This window comes from Myotis davidii, unplaced genomic scaffold (assembly GCF_000327345.1).
Source record: "Myotis davidii unplaced genomic scaffold, ASM32734v1 scaffold1146, whole genome shotgun sequence".
Taxonomy (NCBI): Eukaryota; Metazoa; Chordata; class Mammalia; order Chiroptera; family Vespertilionidae; genus Myotis; species Myotis davidii.
The window spans coordinates 770,346-793,713 of NW_006296974.1; the positions used below are offsets into that span (position 1 = coordinate 770,346).

Below are 23,368 nucleotides of genomic sequence, written 5' to 3' on the forward strand. Positions count from 1 at the left end.
GAGAACCTAGCAATAGAACATGGCTACAGCACCTGGCTGGAGAACCTGGAGAACCTGGCTGGAGAACCTAGCAAGAGAACATGGACACAGAACTTGGCTGGAGATTGTGGCTAGAGATCCTGTCAAGGCTGCTGATCAACTGAACACTGTCTCTGTGTCATTCCTTCTTTGCCGACTCCGTCCACACCTTTGGGGACCCCTGGACCCGCTGGGGTTGGACCCCAGCATGTCAGAACTTGGGGTGGGCTGTGGACTGGAATTTGACCCAACGTCCCCAAGATCCCAAGAAGCAGCTGACATCTAGGTGACAGAAGTATATAAAATGCTCCTCTAGTCTTTACAATTACAGTCCCTAGAGGAATAAAAATCTACATGCAAATTTGTTCCGTGATTATGATTATATCTACGTAATATTTCTGGAAAAGAAACCCAAGGGTTGTAGGGATTAGAGAAATGGGCTCACTAAAATTAGGATTTATGAATTCTCATTTTGCAAATTATTTTGAGATAACACAACAACTGTTTCTGGGAAGAAAAAAGGAACTCAGTTTCCTTAATTCTAAGGTAAACGAAATAAACTAAATTTCTTGCTTTTGTTTTCTACAGGGAGAGGTTTTCAAGAAAAATAGTGTAAAAATTCAAGTTTCCTTAAAGAAGGAAACAACCCATTGAGACCATGCCCTGAAATGATGCTCAGTTCTAGGAAAAGTAAGATCTTAATTTAGGCAGTTTCCAGAAAAGCACTGCAATGAAAGCAGAACCCTGCAGGATAACAAGTTGAAAAAGTACCATATTTGCATGAATGAGAAACCAGAGGGCTGAAGTTAAAACAAAACAAGACAAAACAAAACCAAACCAAACCACTTAGCTTCAGTACAACAGCTTGAAATAACAAAGATAGAGCAACATAAGGACCAAGCTTAGTTATGAGCTGTCGGAGATATAAATGACACGAATGGGGTGGTGTAGGACCATGTAGAACATAAATACTGTGTAGTCCTGAGTGTGCCCTCAGGAAAAGTTAACCATTTTGGAGGATCTGCTGTAGGTCAGCTATTATGTTAGGGATACCAAGAAAGATTAGCCCTCAAGGTCAAGCACAGGAGAGAGACAACCTTATCTGCAATTAGTGTGATAAGTGCTCAAATTCAGGCTAGTCTATCACAATGATCTTTATAATCAACTTCTCTAGATACAGAAAAAACAGCAACACCACATTGATGTTATTTTTATTGCGATTAGACTACATTTATAAATTAATTTATGAATAACATCTTTATGGTGTTGATTATTCCTCTCCATGGTGTGGGTTTCCATTTGTTCACATCTAACTTTGTGTTTTTTTGGGAGTGTTTTATTACTTTCCTCACATAGATTTTGGGTATTTATTAAGTTATGCTTAAATATTTTTTTGCTATCATAAATCTATTTTTCTTAAAAAACACTTACTTTTAACAAAAGGTAGAGTCCTCCCTTCACCTTTCCACATGCCCAAGCTGATTCTTAGTAAACCCTGATGAGTCTGTTGCATGCTCTTCCAGATCTACACCTGTGCATTCACATCTGTATGATATATAAACACATGGGACCTCACTATGTGTACTGTTCCTGCACCTGGAGTTTTCCATTCTCACAGCATGTCTTGGTGACCTTTACACATTGGCGCACAGGGATCTAATTCATTCTAAGGACCACAGATTCACAGCGTGGAGGCACTACGTAATTTATTGATCACATTCCCACGATGATGTACATTTAGGCAATTTTTCTACTGAAAGAAGTACCGGTCTCAAAAAATTACATGCTGTCTGATTTTACATGACATTCTATAAAGTAGAACCGAAACCAGACCAGCAGTTGCCACAGGTTCGCTGCAAAGGCTCAGCACCAGGGAATTCCTTGTGGTGTTGAGATTCTTTTGTAGCATTTTTGTGGTGGTGGTTACAAGAATTTGTACATGTTTTAAACTCAAATATATATCTTGATTTGATAAAGAGTGCATTCTTATTTATTTTTTGTTAATCCTCATCTGAGGATATTTCTTCCCATTGATTTTTAGAGAGTGGAAGGAGGGAGCTCAGAACTCTTATCCGATTCATCACTTCTTTCAGCAACTAAGTGCAATTTAGCTCAAAACTCTTATCCGAGTCATCACTTCTTTCAGCAACTAAGTGCAATTTAGTTATTCCACCTGCTGATATTTTTAAATTCAATGACTTTTATTTCCAAGACTTTTAACTTTTTTATATCCATTTGCTCTTATGTCTTATCTACCTCCTTTTTTATGTTATGTCTTCATCCCTTTGGCCATTGTAAATATACCTATTTTAACTTCATTGTTTGTTTCAAAGCTTAGTTTCATTGTAAGGGAATCAATGCTTCGACTGCTAATTTTGTTGAGAGCCTTTCCTAGCATCGTTTTCTTCATGTGTTCTGGGCGTTAGGCTTGTTCTGAGAAGAAAACTGTTTTCCACCACCTCTCACATGCTCTTTTGTGGTTTCCTGCACCCAACCCCCAGGCCCCGAATCCACCAGTAGGTCTTCTCATGGTATTTTGATGTTCCACTGTAATGTCAGGATCTCACGAATCCATTCCCGAAGCCCGTGGCAGGCTGACTCAGTTCCTGACTCAGTTGGGAGGCACCCCAATGCACAGCTTCCTCTGAGGCACCAGACCCAGCATCCAGTCAATCGCCATTCTTCTCCGCTTCCTTTTGGGAATGGGGGCCGCTGGCTTCCAACAGTGACCAGGCTCCAGGCTCTTATCAAGCTCGTGCATTTTTAGTTCCCTTTACTGGCAGGAGCTAAGGCCCTGGCTGCTACTACCTCCTTTTGGACGAGAGCCCAGCAGTTGTTTAGCCCCACTCAGGCTTTCATTTGTACTCGACAGAAATGCGTATCTTGCTTTTGAGTCCATGTCTGAATTTTTGTTATCTCTCTATACTTTATCTGTCATGGCTTTAGTCATTGAACAGAGGGAGTATTTTGAAGTATAAGACTTACTTTATCTTCTTCTCCAGAAGACACGGTGTGGGTGTGGGTGTTTTCAATAAAAATTAGTGTCCAGACTCACATGGACAATCAGCATTCTGCATTCTTTGGGTAGCGCCAAACAGGGCAAACCTGTAATGCCAAATTCCCCTCCCCACGAAAAAGAGGCCGAATGTCTTTACACATCTCCCACTAGCAGCAGATGAAGCACTTATCTTCCTACAACCTCAACAATTAAGTCCATTACTATTTCTCTATGAACAATCCCCCAACAACTATTTCCCCAGTTTAGACTTGAAATCATAATTATGACTATGTTATCACCGAAAGAAGTGAGACAACTTGCTGCGTATGATAAAACAACTGGTGTTATTATACTTTAACTTGTCATCCAGGGGTACACTTCACATTGCAGTTTATTCTTTAGACAGTGCTTTCATATTGTTATGGCAAGTGCGATAAAAACAGGAAGACTAGAGCCACAGAAAGGGCCATGGGTCAATATAAAGATGATTTATTTTATCTTTTACCCCCTCTCTGCTCCACAGACTCAAATACAGCCGGTTCCTGATGGTTCTACCCTAAAGCTGATCACCCAGATTTCTCCCCATTCTGTTAACAAACCAAGTTATCTCCTGCTGACCAAAGAATGACCTAGCAAAACAGATTGCAAAGACCTACTCCCCTGGATTTGTTCATCCTTACCAAGGACAGGCTGTCCTTTATCAGCTAAAACTTAGTGAATATCTACTATTTGCTAAGCATCACAAGAAAATCAAGGAGTCAGAACCAATGCTCACTATTCTGAAAGCACTTAAAATCTCGCTGGAGAAACATAAGTAGCCATATGAAAAGTCAAACAGGAGTGCAAACGAGGCAATATATACACGTTGTGAATAGTGTGGTAAGTACAGTAAGTGCTCAGGCTTGGAGTGAGCAGGGAAGGCTTGATGGAATAGGAGCAGCTTCCCTGGGACCTCAAAGCTCCTGGGCTTGGACAGGTCCCCGGGGAAGTGTAAGGTCAGAATCTTGTGGGTTCCACAGACAGCACCAAAGGTCTACATTTAGGAAGAGCAAGGGAAAAGCTAAAGAAGGTGGACCGTTGCTCTTCCTTTCTAAGGTAGACCCATTTCTCCTGGCACAAGGGATGGAGATATAAGGGAAGAGAATTAATTTTTACGTCACTAAGTTATCAGTTAATGTACAATCTTAATTAATCTTGTTCTCCCAGAAACGAGGTACTGGAGGACAAAGCCTCTATCTTCCAGAGGCGTGAGAGTCACTCTTATCAGTGCAGATTTAACTCTGAAGATGCAAATTTAGATTAAAGGCTAACTACGTCCTGAAAATATTTTAAGTCCCAAAAATACCTTGGTGGGAAAGAAAAGGAACTGAGAAGGCAGAGAAGATGGTTCCAGAGGGGAGAACATCTGCATGCTTTCATTTCCAGTACGTGTCTTATTCCTTAGTCTTGCTATTCTCCAAATCCAATCCGTGAATACTTGGGGGCCATCGCCACTGGAGCACAAAAACACACCCATGGGCACCACAGACACTGCCTCACTCTCCAGCATAGCCAGGTCCTTGTCGAGATGGCAAAGCATAACTGCAAGGGTGTGGCCCCGTCATTTCCTGCCCACTGTGCACATGTTCTCTTCCTTGTTAATATTTAAAATGTATATGATCAACAGGAAGCAACACATTGTGTATGGACAAAGATTAGATCCAGATAGTAAAGAGAGAGAGAAAAAAGTTCTAAGCAACCTGCCAAATTTGAAAGTGTTTATTTATGAATAGATCCAAGGTCTGCTGTTTTTATTGGTTGCTCATTTCTCCAAGAGAAAAGGTCTAAGCAACCTGCCAAATTTGAAAGTGTTTATGAATAGATCCAAGGGCTGCTGTTTTTATTGGTTGCTCATTTCTCCAAGAGCAACAGAAAAAGGAGAAGAAAAATCATAGCCTGGCCGCTCTGAGGCATGGAGTTGATGTTCTTAGAAAAATATCTAAGGGATTGGAGGGATGAGCTGATTAAAACTTGAATAGCTGAAGTTATGCATTCTCTCCGTGGTAAGGTATAACAACAGTACACTTGCTATAGGGCTCATCTGTACATGATTAAAAACAAGACACGAAGCACATCTTCTCACGTTAAGCATTGCCAGAGATTTCAGTGCCTGAGGACCAGTAAATGACGCTGGTCTGGTAGAAGAATTAAACACTGAAAAACATACACCACAATTTCCTGAGTCATTACTATACAGAACAAGAATATATAGTTAAACAAAATTGGACCAGTGTTTTTACATTCTGATTCTCCCGCTATCAGAGCACCAAAGAAAACAGTGTAAAATTACTTGTTTTTTTCCTTATCATTTTACTTCCTAGACCTTTAAACTCCTTGAAAGTAGGCTCCATCCTTCTTGACATTGACTGGCACAAAGTAGATATACAATAAATGAACACTGTGCCCCGCCAACTCAAAGGAAAACAAAGCACCACAATAGCAAGTACACACACTATAAAATCAGACGCCAGGGGACATCTGGAGATAGTCGCCTGCTAGCTACTTTCCTCTGAGATGAAACAATTCATTTCACACGTCCTCCAAATTGGCAAGTGATGTCAGCCTAGCGATTCCTAAAGCCAGAGCGAAGTGCTGACTCATTTAAGAAACACAAACGGTGCCAGGTTTGGGAGGCACTACCCATTTATTCCTAAGTAAAAAACCATCAAATCTACATTAGGATCATGTCTACATTTTGATAATTCCATAAAGGCAATTCTACTATCACTGTAAATATAGAAAAACTGAGTTTTCCATGGGTAAAGATCACTATACATACTATGTATGTTAATTTAAAAAATAAACATATATTTTTATTGATTTCATAGAGGAAGGGAGAGGAGAGAGAGATAGAAACATCAATGATGAGAGAGAATCATTGATTGGCTGTCTCCTGCATGCCCCTCACTGGGGATCAAGCCTGCAACCCGGGCCTGTGCCCTGACAGGGAATTAAACTATGCCCTCCTAGTTCATAGGTTGCCGCTCAACCACTGAGCCATACCTGAATGTTAATATTTTAAACCCTTGAGAGCCCGAGACTTTCCAGCCATCAAAGATGCTTTCATTTCTGTAGTTGCATCTTAGTTGCATTTGCTTTTTCTTTTTTTTTGAGGAAAGCTGCTCCATGACACAAAAGCAATTAGAAAAAAAAATTATCAAAAATGAGGGAGTGTATGCAATTCAAAACTGTTTTCATTTTGCTTCATCGCAGTTTTCCATAAGCCAAGTAGACTAGTGAATTACCTAACCCATGGCAATCTAAGACTTAAGTGCAAAGCACTCATTTCAAAATCAAAACCATGTGAGCAAATTCAGTGGATATACAAGAACTATAGATAAACATTAGGAACATACAATTTATGATTCATGAGAGACAACTTGTTTCAGTTGTTTGAAAATTTTGAAGTATTTATAATTATGCTCTTGAGATAATGAAGGAAAAGCTCTTTTTGAATCCATCATCAGGAACTGAACTCTTAGTTCTGTACTCAACTGACTAAAATCGGGACACCCTGCAGTTTACTGACAGATCTGTGAGTAGGAGGAAGATTAAAAAAAAATTGGAAGAGTCCAAACAGAAACATAAATCCTTCGGACGATCCACACACAATGTCAAACAGCACAAAGTTACAGAATTCTAAACACCGGAAGAATCCAAATAACAACAACAACAATATATACCTGGACTTAAAGCATATTTTTAAAAACGATCATTTATTTTAGAAATTTACTATAATAATCAAAAGAATAATTTGCTATAGTGCTCAGCAATGAATGATGTCAACTGCCAGGCTGTGGTCCAATCTATGTGAAGGAATAGATGGTATCATTTATGAGAGAGAAGGAGCTGTACCTTGTGACATTATAGAAGGATTGCAGGTAAGACAAGAGTCATTACAATTAGTCATTTAGATGTGTTGGATGGTAGGACAGTTTCATTTTTCAGTCATGTGCTTTGTGGAAGTTAAGCTATCGGGACTCCAGAAATACCATTAATTTGGATAAGAAAGGTTCCACACATTTCAGGCAAATAGATTGAACTTCAGTTATGGATTTTTTCTTTTACCTGACTTATCTCTGGTTAGAACTCAACACTATTCTTTGTTCCTCCTTCTTTCTAGGAGAAAGTGGGCTGGTAGAGATGGTAATGTCAAAGGAAAAGTACAGAACCTTGGTGCTGATAGGGTTTAAGGTTTAGAGTTCAAGTGGCTGGGGCTCTCTGTTGAACTTTCTCTTCAGAACTTCTCGTGGGAGTCATCAATGTGAAATTTCTCTTATTCCCTGGAGGCTGGAAGCTGGTGTGATATGTTGGGTCTGAAGCTGCCTCTTAGAAGCGGATCATACCCTATAAGAACAGCTCAGACAAGCTCTACTCCTGGCCTTAGGGACAGTCAATAATCTCCTCCTTTCTTGTCTCTTCCCTTTCCCCTCCTCCCTCTAACTCTTCCTTGCCTGGGTTCCCTTTTGTTTGCTCTCAAGTGTGAGGGTGGGGGTGGGGGGTGGCAGGGAGGATGAAGAGGCTTCTTGAGCTGCCCCTCTACCTTCTTCTGGTCCAGGTCACATAGGCCTTCAGTGTTTACCTGAAGTCTGGCTTTGTCACCAGAAGACTGATAGCAAAGTCTGGGGCCAGAGCTTAGCTGTTGTTAAATGTTCTTGTCCTTTGTCTATATAGCTCCTACAAATTCCTCTGAGAGAAGGAAGCAGGGAGTGATGGGCAGGAAGAACTGGGGCATCTGGTCCTTGATCTTAGACTTCTCTCACTCTGTTTGACAGCGATGCAACTAATCACAATGAGGACTATACTGGAAATGCCCCAAACGAGGACAAGACATTTGAAGTTTATAGTTAAAGAGACTAAAAGTCATACTTCGCCATCCTGTTTTTCACAATCAATCTGTGAAATGGAAATGCCTATCCTGCTCATTTAATAAAACTGAAGCTCAGGAAAAATTCATGTGTTTTACTTACAATCATATCAGGGAGCCCCAGCCACTTGAACTCTAATATGATTGTAATATCTCCATGTTTTCTGTGTGAAGTTTTGGAGAAAAAAAATAGCTTTTCTCTTTAAACTTATTTGATCTAACTAAAATTATAAAATCAACCCAGATTTTGTATTTCTAGTGAGCATCTGAGGTCTCTTACGAGGTAAGATGATGATGTAGTTGATGGTGTATTTGTTAGATAAAAAATTTGTGGCCTACAGTCCAGAATTTCTAAAAATATAAAATTAAGTGACTGATCAATATAATCATGCACAAAGTAATCTAGAAGGAAATGTTTTTTGATCATGCATTATGTATTTTCTGAGTCCAATATCTAACACCTACATTTTAAAAGTTAATATCAATATCCCAAAACATAAGCTAATATATTTGAACTTAAGGTTACATACCCCTTAGTTTTAGATATCAATGCAAAGAATCTCACCAGCTCTGAAGGACTACCTTACCTTGAGTAGGGAGATGTCAGCTCAATTTATAAAATAGCTTACTCTAACACTGCCACTCAGCATAGTTTACTTCTTAGGGAAGCGAATGTTTTGAATTTGCTATTACATGATGAAAAGTCACTGGGTACATTTAAAAGCTTTTATTCCTCTATTCCTAGAAATAGGAAGTGCTATTACATCAAAGAAATTGAAAGTCTTCATTTGCTAGAAACTTCCAAATGGACATTTTTAAAATTTTACTTTACCTCACAAGTCTTATTTTTTAAAAAAATAAGTTTTATTCTTCGTAATACACCATATTATGTGCCCCCTCCCCCCCCCCGAATATAATTTAAACCACCCTATACAGAATATAGAGAAAATGGATTTCCCCAGGTAGACCTAACTGTTCTTCCTCCTTTGGAGCCATTGAAATATCTGGTTATTACAATATGATCTCTCTCTCTCTCTCTCTCTCTCTCTCTCTCTCTCTCTCTCACACACACACACACACACACACTCACACACACACTGCAGCAATTATATTTTAGAAGGATATACCCAGTGACTTTTCATCATTTTGCCCCTCCAACTGTTTCTTAAGCTCCCTTGAAACATAGATGAAACCTTAAATTATTTTGTATTCCCATATTGCCTAACACAGTGCTGGGAACCTAGTCAAATTCAATAAATATGCACTGATTAATTTGCAGTTAAGCATAACACTTCTCCCTAACCCATATATATATGCAAACAGAAGCTAGAGAGTAATCTGTCAAGAATGTTATAAAAGAGATTTTTACATTGAATGGGAACTTAAACATGATCACCTCTAAATTCTCTCCCACTTTTGAAATGGTTATTTTTATATTTTAAAAGAAATGTAACTAGCACAAGACTATAACCTTTATGGATTAGCATAAACCAATATCATGAAAATATCAACATTACTAAAAAACCACTAAACTTAAATACTTTTTTAAAGATCCCTTAAAGACTGAAGTATATGACATAGTTGATAAACATAAGCAAGCCCTCAAAAGTTCACCTGAAAATTGGTTGTTTAGAATGAAGGAAGAATTTTCCCACAAAACAACATGGAGGTTTTCAGACTGTCGGGGCAGCTCATAAAGTCCAACCCGGGCACAAAGTCAAGCACTGACACTGTCATAGACCTTTTCACCGCTCCTCATGGGGTTTACTGCAGGATGCCGGCAACATGCTTCACACAGCGTCCGTATGAAAGGGCAGTCATCGGGGAAGGGCAACCGGCTTCTCACCATGGCAGTCGACTAAAACTTTATTATAAAACAACTACATACGGCCAAAACATAACAAATTCTCAGTTCTGTAAAATACAGGGTAGGGCAAAAGTAGGTTTACAGTTGTGAGTACACGAAACAGAGTTGATTCTTGTATTATTATTTGTAAATTATTGTATTATTTGCCAAATGAGCTGTAAACCTACTTTTGCCTCACCCAGTATACTCCCATAGGTCTTACTGAGAAAACTATGACTTGGTTTATGAGGTGCCTCAACTTCTGTAGCGTTTTAAGTTTCTTTGCCATAACAGCATGATTTCTTTTTTTTATACAAATTTTAGCTATGGTTTTCCAACATATAAGGGCATATAACCATATATAAATCAGGATTTATCTCTTATTAGCACACTATTACAGTACATTCTCAAAGGGCTTTTCCTCCAAGTTTATTGCACAAACATAAGGCCCTGTCTCATTTCTTTGGCGCTGGATTTATGCTAATTATTCTAAGGATGATGATCTGCAGAAGGCTACGGTTAATCAAAGAAAAATCATTTTGCTACTGGCTGCTTTTTAGACTTTTATAATTACCTCACATAAAACTTTCCTCCATCCGTTTACAATGCAGTTTTAAACTGCATTTGCACGGTAATTATTTTTAATCCTCACTCGAGGATATGTTTGTATTGATTTGAGAGAGAGAGAGGAAGGGGGAAAGAGAAACCTTTATCAATTGTCTCCTGTGCACTCCCGGACCAAGGATTGAACCGGGAACCTTCTTGGTGTATGGCGATGCTCCAACCTAATGAGCCACCCCATAAAGGCAGCATAATTATTTTTATTAAGACAATTTCTTTGAGATGCTGGGGCACATTAATTCACTCAACGCATTTGTTGGGTGCATGTTCAGTCTAAGACAAGCAGGCGAATAAAGACGAACCAGACACAAATCCTGCCTTTTTGGCAGCTTAAAGTCCTGTAGTGGCAGTGATATATGCTCTTAACATTTTCTGCCACACTGCGGCCAATTAACTGTCAACAAAGAGGTAATGCTAATTGCTTTGGCAGTCCCTAGGTCCCAGGTTCCAAACACTGTAGGATTAGGTCTTTTGTCCTGACTTTGACAAGTCATAAAATTGAAAGCTGGAAGCTTAAATCTAAGACACCTGATATTTGTGGAAGCGCGAGTGCTCCAAAGCATTAGTGGTGATACTCAGTTTGGGTCAATGATGATGTCAAGCCTAACAAAGTAGATCCAAGCAAAAAACTGAAAGGGGTCCCCCCCCCCCCCCCTGTTCCTTCTGTACCTGCCACACTGGCCTCTTCTGTTTCCCAGGTATCCACAGACCCCCCCGCCCCCGCCCTCTCAGGTCCTTTAGTTCTGCTCAAATGTCACCTCTTCCAAGAGAACTTCCTTGACCCCCTATTTAAAGTAGGACCTCTGTCACTCTCTCCCTTACATGGCTCTATTTTTCTTAAAGCACTTATATCTGACATTGTAGTTGGTTATTTTTTTGGCAGGATCTTGCCATTTTTATTGTGGCCTAACTGCACTGCCAAGAACTATTTATTATATGTAAAGAACAAATGAGCATGGTTCTCATGACACATGGATTCTCCTTGCAGCCTCCCCCTCAGCAGGGCATTCGGTCTCTGAAAGGGCATCTCCAGTAACAGCCCTTCAGGTATCTGCTGTCTGTTCTCATGTTCCCTTCAATCTTCTCAATTTTAGGCTAAGAATACCTTCACCCAGGCCTCTTGTAAGGGTCTTTGGTCTCTCTCTTCTACTGCTCACAATGACTTCAGTTATGGTGTAAAACACTAAAAAATGCACATCGTAATTCAAAGGTCTCAGCCCCCTGCTAAGGCCATGGCAGGGTCACTGTACGTTGGCACATGGCAAAAATGTCTCATCTACACTTCCCACTCCCTTGGCCCTTTATTCCATAGAACAAATTCTGGTGAGCTCCTATATGTGCCTGGTACTGTTCTTGGTTATGGGAATACAGGAGTAAATCCTACTGATAAAGCTTAGCCTTACGGAGTTTAATATCAATTAGAGGTAATTGGCCAACAAATTTTTGTTTTTGAAACAAAAGGATGAAATATCTTAAAACTAATGATTTTCCACAATTATGAAATTTAGAGTTAAATTTCCCTCTTATGAAATACAAAAGAAATATTTGCATAGAGATTTAGAAGTTTACAGTTGAAGAAACGAATAGGATTTAGATAGAGCATCTGACTCAGAGTCTGTAAACAAAACTTGAAGAAATTAGTTTATATATAGTCAGGGTGGTGTGTGTGTGTGTGTGTGTGTGTGTGGCAGGGGGGTGGGTAGGGAGAGGGGGACCTCAAAGGTGGAGGGTTGAATTATCTATGTTACTCAATGCATAGTAAATCAGTTCCTTTCTCCCTCTCCTTTTTTCTTCCCCCCTTCCCCATCCCTTTCTTTTCATCCATCCCCTTATGCCATTCTATTCCCCACTACCACAAGTGAGCGCTCTTCATATAAATTTTGATATGATTATAAAATTTCTCAAAAAAAAACAAGTCTGAATTTTGTAAATATTGCTTTTAATTCATAATATAATTTGTGAGGATTGGACATCTTTATAATATCAAGTCTGTGCCATCCAAGGACATACAATATCTTTCCATTTATCCAAATTGTTTTACATGTCATTTATTAGACATTTTAAAAGTTTTCTATGGAGTTCTTATGTATTTTGGTTAGCTTAATATCTAGATACTCAATCATTTTTATTGTTATTTTGAATGGTATCTTATTTTTTGTTACATATCTCTTAGTTGTCATGTATTTTTCTCATTGGGAGTATTTTATTTCATATTTTGAAAAGTGGATACAAAAACACTGAATTAATTTTGTTTTTGTTATATAAAACTAGGTGTTCCACAACAGTAGTCATCCTATATCTAATAATACACAAACAGGGTAATTGACCGTACCTTCGTTAAGCCTCCCATTTGGCTAATCAGTGTGATATGCAAATTAACCACCAACAAAGATGGCGGTTAATTTGCATATGTAGGCTCCAAGTGGCGGAGCGAAGACAGAGGGCGGAAGGCGGCTCCGGCCGGAGTGAAGGCCTGGGTCCCGGGTGCCTGAGGAAAACCAGTGCAGGCAGCCAGGAGAAGGGAAGTCCTATTGCACGAATCTCTTCGTGCAACAGGCCTCTAGTTATAAAATAAATATAAAAATGCAGGCATTTATAAAGGAAAATAGTAGCATAGGGGAAGAAGGAACAGCACTCTTTATGTTAAAGAGAAGACTCCAGACATAACCTAGAAACTTCCCAGCTTTGCAATAAAAATGTTGTCCCGATGTTGGCTGAATCCATACCACAGGGCCTTTGTGTGGTGGCTGAGAGGAGTCAGATGTTCTCAGTGAAATGAGAAAGAGAGGACTGTGAGAGGAACTGAGTGAGGGCAGAAGAGGAAGAGTGGATCTGTTTGCTTGACAGGGTCAGGAGGTTGGGGAGCACCACCAAGTCCAGGGCCCAGATTTGAAACACAAGATCATCTCATCCATATCACAGCAAACCCACTTAATAGAAACCTTTAAACACAGGTTTCGGTGATTTACACCCACAGATCAACTACAGAGAGTAAATACAGTGGGGTCTTGACTTACGAGTGTCCCGACTAAAGAGTTTTTTGAGATACCAGCTCTCTCTCCACCGATTTTTTGCACTGAGTTGATAGAGTAATTTGAGTTAACGAGCTCCTTAACGAGCTAGGTCTCAGAACGAATTAAACTTGTAAGTCAAGGCCCCACTGTATACGGTAAATCTCACTTGCTTCTTATAGGAAAAACCCAGTGCTCTGTCAGTAATTTGTTGAGGGAAAAGATGTATCATTAATCAATAGGCAACATGATCATAACCATCCATAACAGTGAGATCAAAGGAAATGCCCCTCATCCACTGATTGACACTGGGTGGCATCAGAAGATCTAAAAAAGGCATTTAGATTCATGCCCTGTGTTAAACCCAAGAGGGTGAGGTGAAAGGCACTCGTATATTATTCTTGTGGCCAGGCATGCACTGCACATTAAATTGTCAAGGTGACAGATGACAAGAGGTAAAGTTCTAGGGCAAATGAAAAGTATCAGTTTGAATAAACCACCATGACAAGAATTCCTAACTAAGGCATATTTTTGTTTCTAGATGTAACAGGGATTTGAAACAGTATTTTTCTCTTAAAATATCCACCACTATCCCTACAGATGTGAGAAAGGCTGTTCTTTAAAATTATTTTCACCAACAAATGACTTTTGTTTCATATTCTCCAAACACCCAAGTGGAATGGTGGGTGGCATGTGGGTATATAGATACTCTAAAATAGAGGAGGTCTTCATTATAAGGCTACCCATTAGTGCTATCAGCGATTTCATCTGTGCTCTGCGTTTCTCCTTTAACAATAGGCCAATCTAAGTATGAATTTCTAGGCTTCAATTTCTAAACTGAGATTGAGCAAAAGAGAAAGATATACTAGAAATCCAGACAGTGTGGGACAGAGGAGGGGGAGGGAGACAGAAGCAAAAATTCAGGACACATTATCAAAGTGAGCTCCTCTGAAATCACTCTGGCATCTCTATTATTTACCAACTATAGTTTCCAGTGAACTGTTTGTGAGCATTTTCTCCTGAAGGCCGTTGGCCATGGAGTTGGCACTATTGGCTCCAAGTCAGAGAAGCAGAAGTTAACTTCAGCCAGTTTGCTCCTGGTGATGGGGTTAAGTCTGCAGGGACTTTTTGTAGGTGGTTTCAAGCCATTAAAATCATTCTCTCCACCTCCCTTCCTCACTGGATTTCTTATGTGATGGATATGGAACACTTGAAATACAAGCACATAGAACGTTAATACAAACGGTAAAGCAGGAAATGTCTTTCCTGTGTAATAGTCACAGAGCAGTGCCCGAGGGCTTCCAGGGGGCTTGTATCTTCCAGTTCCTGTTTCTGGTTTCTAACTGCTAACTCTATATTTGGTAACGGCCTGCCTGTGGGCTGTTTTGGATTTGGTATTAATAAGATAACCTGAGTCACTGAGCAGAGATCTAAAGCAATCTTATTTTTCCAGGAGGCAACGTGTTGACCTTTGAGGATTTGGTCTATTTTATTAAGTGTGTTGAGTTTTTGAATAGTGTTGTTTATAGCATAGCGTTGGGTGTTTACATGATTGGTCCTTGAAGGTGTATGACTGTACCGGAATAGGATACTACAAGCACTCGCCTGCTTTACAATGAGTTTATATTTGTTTCTTATGTGGGCAGATGTAATCTAAGCAGTGCTCTTTAGAGTATGTGCTCTTATTCCATGGCAGCCTTGAAAATAGCTACTTGCTCAGAAATGAACAAATATTTGTCAGATGAGTGAGACAAGAGTGTGGATTCTAATTCTTTTACATCAGGGCAAGAAAAAAAATCAACACTGCATTGGCAAATAATAACTTCCTCTTTCCCCCAGTATTTTCAAAGCTGTGTAGTGTTAAATGTTTAGGAACATAATCTTTTAGGAGTAAACAGAGAGAGAATCAACTATTATTTGCCATTGGAAGAAGTCATTTAGAACAGTGGTCGCCAGCCTTTCGGACCTCATGGACCACCAGTGGCCCAAGGACCACTGATTTAGAAAACAATCAAAAAGTTATTGGATTACTATTTTATCACCAATCTATGTTCTTACCCTACCTGAGATTTGATTTGTCCTGTTTTCAAACCCCAAGAATTAATTTGTTGTATAAATAAGATCAGAAACAATGATTGCATTTTCATTTTATAAAGGGAAAATCAAATTCGTGCACCGGTGGGGTCCCTCAGCCTGGCCTGCACCTTCTCATAACCCGGGACCCCTTGGGGGATGTCTGACTGCTGGTTTTGGCCTGATCCCTGAGGGATATAGCAGGGCCCGAAGCGGCAGGAGGCCAGGAAGGAGCCCAAGCCTGGCTGCTCCTGCAGCGCCCGGGCCCACTGCGCCTGTCACTGGCTTCTGGCTGGGCTGTGCTCCCACTATGGGAGAGCATTTACCACCAGAGGCAGCTCCTGCATTGAGCGAATGCCCCCTGGTGGTCAGTGCGCATCATAGTGACCAGTTGAGCTGTTCACTGGTCATAATGGTTGCTTAGGCTTTTATATAGATAGATTGTAATATCACCTTGTAAACAGGAAAAGTATTTGAGCATCAGAGAACCTTTATTTATGAAGTTATCAGTCATAAGTCAATTATCACAGTAGGGCTAAAATAAGAACTTACATTTTCCTAAGGAACATTCATTTGTTATATGAATACTGGTTGGTCTTACTTCCTTTAGTAATTTGCAACATATTTCCTTTTCTAAAAATATGTTTATATAGTTTGAAAGTTATTCTTTTTTATAGCAGGTAAATAATTTTTAAAAAAATCTAAACTGTCAAACAGAAAAGTCACTCTTTTTATAACTTTCTATTTTAAACCCTTAGTCATTTGCATTTGTTTTTATATTTAAAATCCTGTTTTATAAGCCCATAGTTGGCCACACAATATGTACAACTGTAATAGTTCCATAATACAGTGGGGCCTTGACTTACGAGTTTAATTTGTTCCGAGGAGGAGCTCGTAACTCAAATTACACGTATGTCAAATCAAAAAGTGAACGAATGAGGCACGTGATGCTGTGCTGATGTTGTGGCGTTCACTGTGAGGTTCGCTGCGCCAACTAATGGTGGGGTATCTGAAGCTGGCTCATAACCCGAATTTTAGCTCGCAACTCAAAGCAAAAATCGACCGAGAGACTGCTCATATCTCAAAAAATTCGTTAGTCAGAACACTACGTGATGCTGGGCTGATGTTGTGGCGTTCACTGTGACTTTCGCTGCGCCAACTAGCTGTGGGGTATCTGAAGCTGGCTCGTAACCCGAACTTTAGCTCGCAACTCAAAGCAAAAAATCAGCCGAGAGACGGTTCGTATCTTGAAAAACCCGTTAGTCGGGACACTCGTAAGTCAAGGCCCCACTGTATTCCATACCAGTGAGCAAAGGGGTGAAAGACACATGCTACAAAATCATCTGAGATCTGAACCCTTGCTGCTTCCCTCTTGGCTCTGGGGCAAGTTACAGAATCTTTTATGCTTCAGAAATATCTTCTACTTCCACAGGTTCATTCTGGGAGCTAAAGCACATATAGGTCCTAGCACAGGGTCTTTACCAATGCCACTCAATGGAAGTGCTATTAGCACTCTGGATAGGATGGGATGTGTGAGGAAATGCCCCTAAATGCCATCTGCGCCAATTAATGAGGGCTTTGTGACACGATTCCACCGACTTTTTTCTTCCATTTCTCTTTCTAAAATATATATTTAAGCCCGGCTGGCGTGGCTCAGTGGTTGGGCATTTACCTATGAACCAAGAGGTCACGGTTCAATTCCTGGTCATGGCACATGCCGGGTTGCGGGCTCGATCCCCAGTCTGGGGTGTGCAGGAGGCAGCCAATCAATGATTATCTCTCATCATTGATGTTTCTCGCTCGTTCTCTCTCCCTTTCTCTCTGAAATCAATAAAAATATTAAAAAATAAAAGAAATATGATTTGTAAAATATACATTTAATTTTGTATACTCATTCTTTGCGACTAGGCTCAATTTTTACCTCCTCAAGTTTCTAACTCCCAGTAGCTGAGATGATAGCGTGATATTTAAGGTTCTAAAGGCGCTTATACACCGAATGACATTGCTTATGTATTTCTATGCTCTTTAGACTATTAGTAACCTGATGGCAGGGGCTGCACGGTATTTCTCTTTCAGTGACTATAGCCCCACACAATGCCTGCTATATCACTGGTGCTCAGAGATATGTTGAATAAGATGGTCCACTCCATAAATGTGCTGAGTCTGGTGGTCTTCATATTCTGATGCAACATTCCTTTGGGGCATCTCAGTCCCTTTTCAGAACCCTGACATCTCAGACTATATTTCCTATACACAGTCAACTGCCTCCATTTTCTTTTGAAAGGCTGAAATAGGCCTATGTGTGATGGGCCCAGGTTGGGTTATGTGCCTGAGGAGTGGGCAAAGAATGTGGGTGGTGGTGGTGGGGGTGCAGAGTAGGGTGCTAAGTGGAGCGAGAAAAGAGCTTCTGTACAGCAGAGACCCACGATGGGGGCTGGGCCTGGGGAGGGGATTCTGACCGTGGGCCAGGAAAGATGCTGAAGTTGTGCTGGAATCCCCTCCTGCAGTCACTGCGGCACACCTCCCAAATGATGTTCATTACAGATATTTTCATAGGCACATGCTCTCCTTCTCTGTTCATTTTTTCCAAGTTCACTACTATCTCTTAAAGATTTCCTGTGAGGTTTCTTTTTTCTGCATTTCCTCCTGCCATGGACTATGTACACAGAGAAGTGAACCTCGTGCTTGTGGTGGTGCTGGGCGCTGGGTACAATGACAAAGGAAGGCGGATGTGCAGTCTTCCTGCTGCTCTATGTCATCTCCCTCTGTTTCCCGAACTGGCCATTCCAAATCTTTGCCCTTCTCCTTAAGGATCCTACTCTGCTCGCTTCCTTGTTGCCATGTCCTATCTTCCTTACCCTCAATCTCTCAGCACATGTGCCACTTTCTACTCCACAGAAGCCATGAGGCATACATGCCCGTCTCTCTCTGCCTCTCTCCTCCCTCTGCCCCAATAAAATGCACCTATACCCACCATTCCCATGTTGGTAGAAGGTTGCTCAGACCTAACCACTGTTAGAGTCATTTTTTATTTCTCGTTTTCTCTCATACCTCACATTCCATCTTTCAACAAATCTTTGTGATTTTCTTTTAAAATATATCCAGAACCACTACTTAAATCCTGGTCCAAGCCATCTGCTTCATGTCTTGCCTGGTTTATTGTGGTGGCCTTCTAAATAATCCCCTGCTTCAGCACCTAGAAGGGTCTTGTTCAAACCTAAGTCACATACTGACTTCCCTCTGCTCAGACTCCTCCAAACATGTCCCATCTCACTTAGGGCAAAGCCAAAACCTTTATAAAGACTCCAAGGCTTCTCCGGACTTCCTCCTTCTCCTCCACTCACTCCCTCTTCTCTGGCCTCCTGGCTTTTCCTTCAACATGTCAGGGACGCCCCTGTTTCAGGCCTATAACATCACGTGGGGTCTTTCTATGTTCATCTCCACATTCAGACTTACAAGACTATCACAAACCTCCCTCAGCACCAGAATCACTTAGAAAGGTAGAGGATGGAGTCACAGCTTGCCAGCAAGGTGACATCAGGCTTCCCCCTTTGGGGGATCTGGTCACTGTCTGTACAGTGGTCCACGCTGCTGCCCAGGAGCTAGGCTCTTCCTGAGCCTCTCCTTCCTGGATCATCCCAGGTGCAAGGAAAATACATCCACTGTAGGCAGAGTCTGGATTTACCCTGGCTTAAAAGCCTTATGTTCCAAAGGAGCCCATATCTCTTGTAACCCAATAGATACCTCTTCCACGCGTCAAAGGACATGCCTAGTTACTAATGTCACCACAATCACGGAAGTTCTATGCCATGGCTTCCTACCAGCCCAGATGCCGTTGACCAATCAGCAGTCACTTACATCATAAACAATGTTGCCTAGTAACACTAACATTCTACCTTTATCAGGTCTCCAGAAACACAGTGTTAGCAAGCTGAGAAAGTAAATGTCAAATTCTCCCACAGAAGGGTCCTGTGTGAACCCTCTGCCTGTGTTCCTTGCTCTTGCTGTTCCCTCTGCCTGGAAGGCTCCTCCCCGGATATCTGCATTGCCTGCTCCTGCACCTCCTGCAATTCCTTGGTCTAAGTCCCCTTCAGGTCAGCCTATTTGAGAATTGCAACACCTAATCTCAGCTGCTGGGACCTCCTACAGTCCTCGTATGTTTGATTTTTTTTCCCATTGCCCTTATTACCTTCTAACATATGTAATTTACTAATTGATTTTCCTTCTGCTGCTGTTTTTTTTTCCACAGAATGTAAGTTCCCTAAGGTTGGGACATTAATTCTTTTATTTTTTTTTCTGCCTGTATTGATAATTCTTGGCTCCTAGAACAGTGACTGGCACACAGTAGGTTCTTCAACAACTATTTGTTTTATTTATAGATGAATATAGGCCTTTCCTCTCTTTCAAACTCTAGGTTTTCATTGCTCTTTTTTTTTTTTTTTTTTTGAGAAAGGGAAAGGGCAACATTTTTTCAGCCAAGTAAAAGGTAGCATGGTGTTAGGGATGAAGAACAGGAAGGTTGGGGCCAAACTGTCTGGGTTTGATAAGGGCTTTGCCACCCACCTTGGGAGGATGCCCCAAACGCTCTGTGCCTGAGCTGTCTCATTTGTAAATGGGGATAATAATAGTACCTCCGTCTTCAGGTTGCCATGAAGATGAATGAGTTTAAATATATGTAACATGTTCAGAATAATGCCTGACACAGAGGAAGCACTATGTGTTAACTAGAGTTAAAATCAGTTTTAAAAAGGCCTTTATTTTTACTCTGCACCACTTCTATTTTTCTCTCTTCCAAACCTCTCTTCATCTTGGGTGTTTTACCAGAAAGTCACATCTACCCCACAGCCTTTTGTTTTCAATTACAGTTTACATTCAATATTATTTTGTACTGGTTTCAGGTGTACAGCAGAGGGGTTAGGCCAGGGGTGGGCATACTTTTTGACTTCAGGGCCACAATGGGTTCTTAAACTGGACCGGAGGGCCGGAACAAAAGCATGGATGGAGTGTTTGTGTGAACTAATATAAATTCAAAGTAAACATCATTACATAAAAGGGTATGGTCTTTTTTTTTTAGTTTTATTCATTTCAAATGGGCCGGATCCGGCGCGTGAGCCGTAGTTTGCCCACGGCTGTGTTAGCCAATCGTATACTTGACAATGTGTTCCCCCTGATATTTCAAGTACCCAACTGGCACTGTACATGGTTATTACAGTATTACTGACAATATTTCCTATGCTGTATTCTGCATCCCTGTGACTATTCTGTAACTGCCAAGTTGTACTTCTGGGTGCAAACGGTGAAGGGATTCTGAAGTACCTCGCCCCAGCCTTTACTTTAACTTCCATCCACCCACTGAAACCAAGATTTCCAATGGCCTAGTTGCTACTTTTCTCTCTGTAGTCCATGAACTAGTTGCACTGCCTGCCATCATTAACCACACCTGCCTTTGACTTCTGAGCCCCTCCTCCCGTTTCCACCCGTTCTTACAGCTGCCCCTTCGTAGTCTTCTTCAGATGTACCTTTTTTCCCTTCAATCACTCTTTAATGTTATCCCTAACATCATCTCACTGGCCAGTTCCCCTTGAGTGATTCCATTCACGGGCATGGCTTCAACTCTCACGCTGATGACACTCACTGAATTTCCTGAAGTTGCCCTGTTCTTTCTCACTTCCATGACTTAGAACTTCCCTTCCTCTTCCTGGCACCCTCTCCACCCTCATCTCCCTCTCCCTAACTTCATCTGGTTGTCTAAATTTTAATACAACCATCCCCTTTTCTCTTGTTCCCAAGCCAAGCACCCCTCCTCTGCACTTCTCTATTGCTTATGGATACATCCATCATAGTATAACACAACCTTTCCTGATTGCCTGTTTATTCAGTTTTACCACCCCCAAATAAACACAACTCTCTCTCTCTCTCTCTCTCTCTCTACACACACACACACACACACACACACACACACACACATACACATATACATATCCTCAAAGTACAGTGCCTGGCACATAGTAGGCATACAAAAATACCTGGATTCAATATATGAATACATAGCATCTATATAGAATAAATTTTGATTGGGCTACCTTTTAATTAAAAACTAAACAATGGATAAAATTAAGAATGATATCTCATAAAAATGTTCCTCCAGAAAATATTATCAGGGGTTAGTGAAGAGGTAAAGAAGAGAGTTCCATTTTGGCAATATAAATGGCGCTGTGGCTATACATGTTATATTTTACCATAAAGCCAACTTTGAAAGATAAGGGACTTCCTTTAATGTTAGTGACATCAAATACTCCCCTTCTGTTTGGGCCCAGTGAAACCTTACGAGTACCTTATTTACCTTATTAGGCAAGTCCAGTAAATCAGGGCTTCAGGCTCCCTGCCATGATTATAAGCATCATCCACAAAGACTGAAGAGCAACCAACAGTTACTTGGTGAAAATCACAGAGCCAGCTCTTGTAAGGGTTTCAGTGAGTCTAGACACCTACCTGTAAAGTACAACCAAACACCCCGATCATCAGCATGGCCACGGAGAGGTAATCGGTGAACACATCCCACCACGGCTTCAGCACCCGGAAGGCAGGCTGCTGCTCAGAGAACTGCCGGAATTCTGTCACGGGAATCATGTTTCTGAGAAAGGAAAGATTACTGGTGAACTCATTGATCTGCATGCACAACATACTCCATTGTTAACAACATTCGAGATGCTGCTTCAACCCTCCAGAAATAGTGATCTGAGTTACAATAGTAGTGATCACGGCACGTTGGTGTTGTCATAAGTCATTGACTAAAATAAGGGGCCTCACAGGAAAAAGACAAGTTCCTTCACTCACTACTGTCCAATAAGCTGGTTCCCTTTGGCTCCACACGGACCAGGCAGTCCATGGCAGAGCAGTCTCAGAATCCATTATTTCCTGGATTAAACAGAACAAGAGGGCACCAGAGAAAGCAGAGCCTAGCCTTAGAGATATTTTTGCTATTAATCTTACCACTTGGGGTTGTTGCTTTAAACTATTTTATAAGTGTCATCTCAGCATTGGTTTGTGTTCATTCTCTACTGCGCCCTACATGTAAAGTATTTTGCTTGTTCCTTGGGGAAGGCAAACAACTTTGCCATATGGTCCTTGTCTTGTAAGAGGGAAGATTTTCATTATGGTGGTGGTTGGGGCAGAGAGCGACTGGGGTGATCTTCATTTTGTTGCCCCCTCTCCCCTTTTTGGTCCCTGTTCTTTTGACTTGATATCTTTTTCTACTTCCTGTACTTATCACATTTTACTGTGAGCCTCAAACTTATCCTTTATCTCTTTTGAGAAATCAGTTGGTCCTGAAAACACTTACCTCTATCTAAATGACAGAAGATGAATGAATAGGCTGCACTGGAGACTCTGGGAAAAGGGGAATCAGCCGCATCCTTTTCTTACTCTGTATTCCCCTTTTTCAGCGCTCAGTCCCACTGCTTTTATTTTATTTAAATTAAATCTTTATTGTTCAGATTATTACATTTGTTCCTCTTTTTCCCCCGATAACTCCCCTCCTCCCAGTTCCCACCCCACCCTCCGCCCTCACTCCCCACCCACTGCCCTTATCCATAGGTGCACGATTTTGTCCAGTCTCTTCCCACATCCCCCACACCCCTTTCCTCCCCAAGAATAGTCAGTCCATTCCCTTTCTATGTCCTTGATTCTATTATAATCACCAGTTTATTCTGTTCATCAGATGACTTATTCACTTGATTTTTAGATTCACTTGTTGATAGATGTGTATTTCTTGTTCATAATTTTTATCTTTACCTTTTTCTTCTTCTTCCTCTTCTTAAAGAATAGCTTTCAGCATTTCATATAATAATGGTTTGGTGGTGATGAACTCCTTTAGCTTTTTCTTATCTGTGAAG

The 23,368-nt window shown here is 40.9% G+C and overlaps 1 protein-coding gene across 1 annotated transcript in view; it reads right to left on the reverse strand.

Moving 5' to 3' along the window:
* LRRC8C (leucine-rich repeat containing 8 family member C) overlaps positions 1-23,368 on the reverse strand; it is a 58,055-nt gene that overhangs the window by 14,145 nt on the left and 20,542 nt on the right. The window contains exon 2 of the mRNA XM_006772594.2: positions 21,966-22,107. Coding sequence (XP_006772657.1) covers positions 21,966-22,103 — 138 coding nt within the window. The 5' untranslated portion in view covers positions 22,104-22,107. The remainder of the gene's footprint in view (positions 1-21,965; positions 22,108-23,368) is intronic.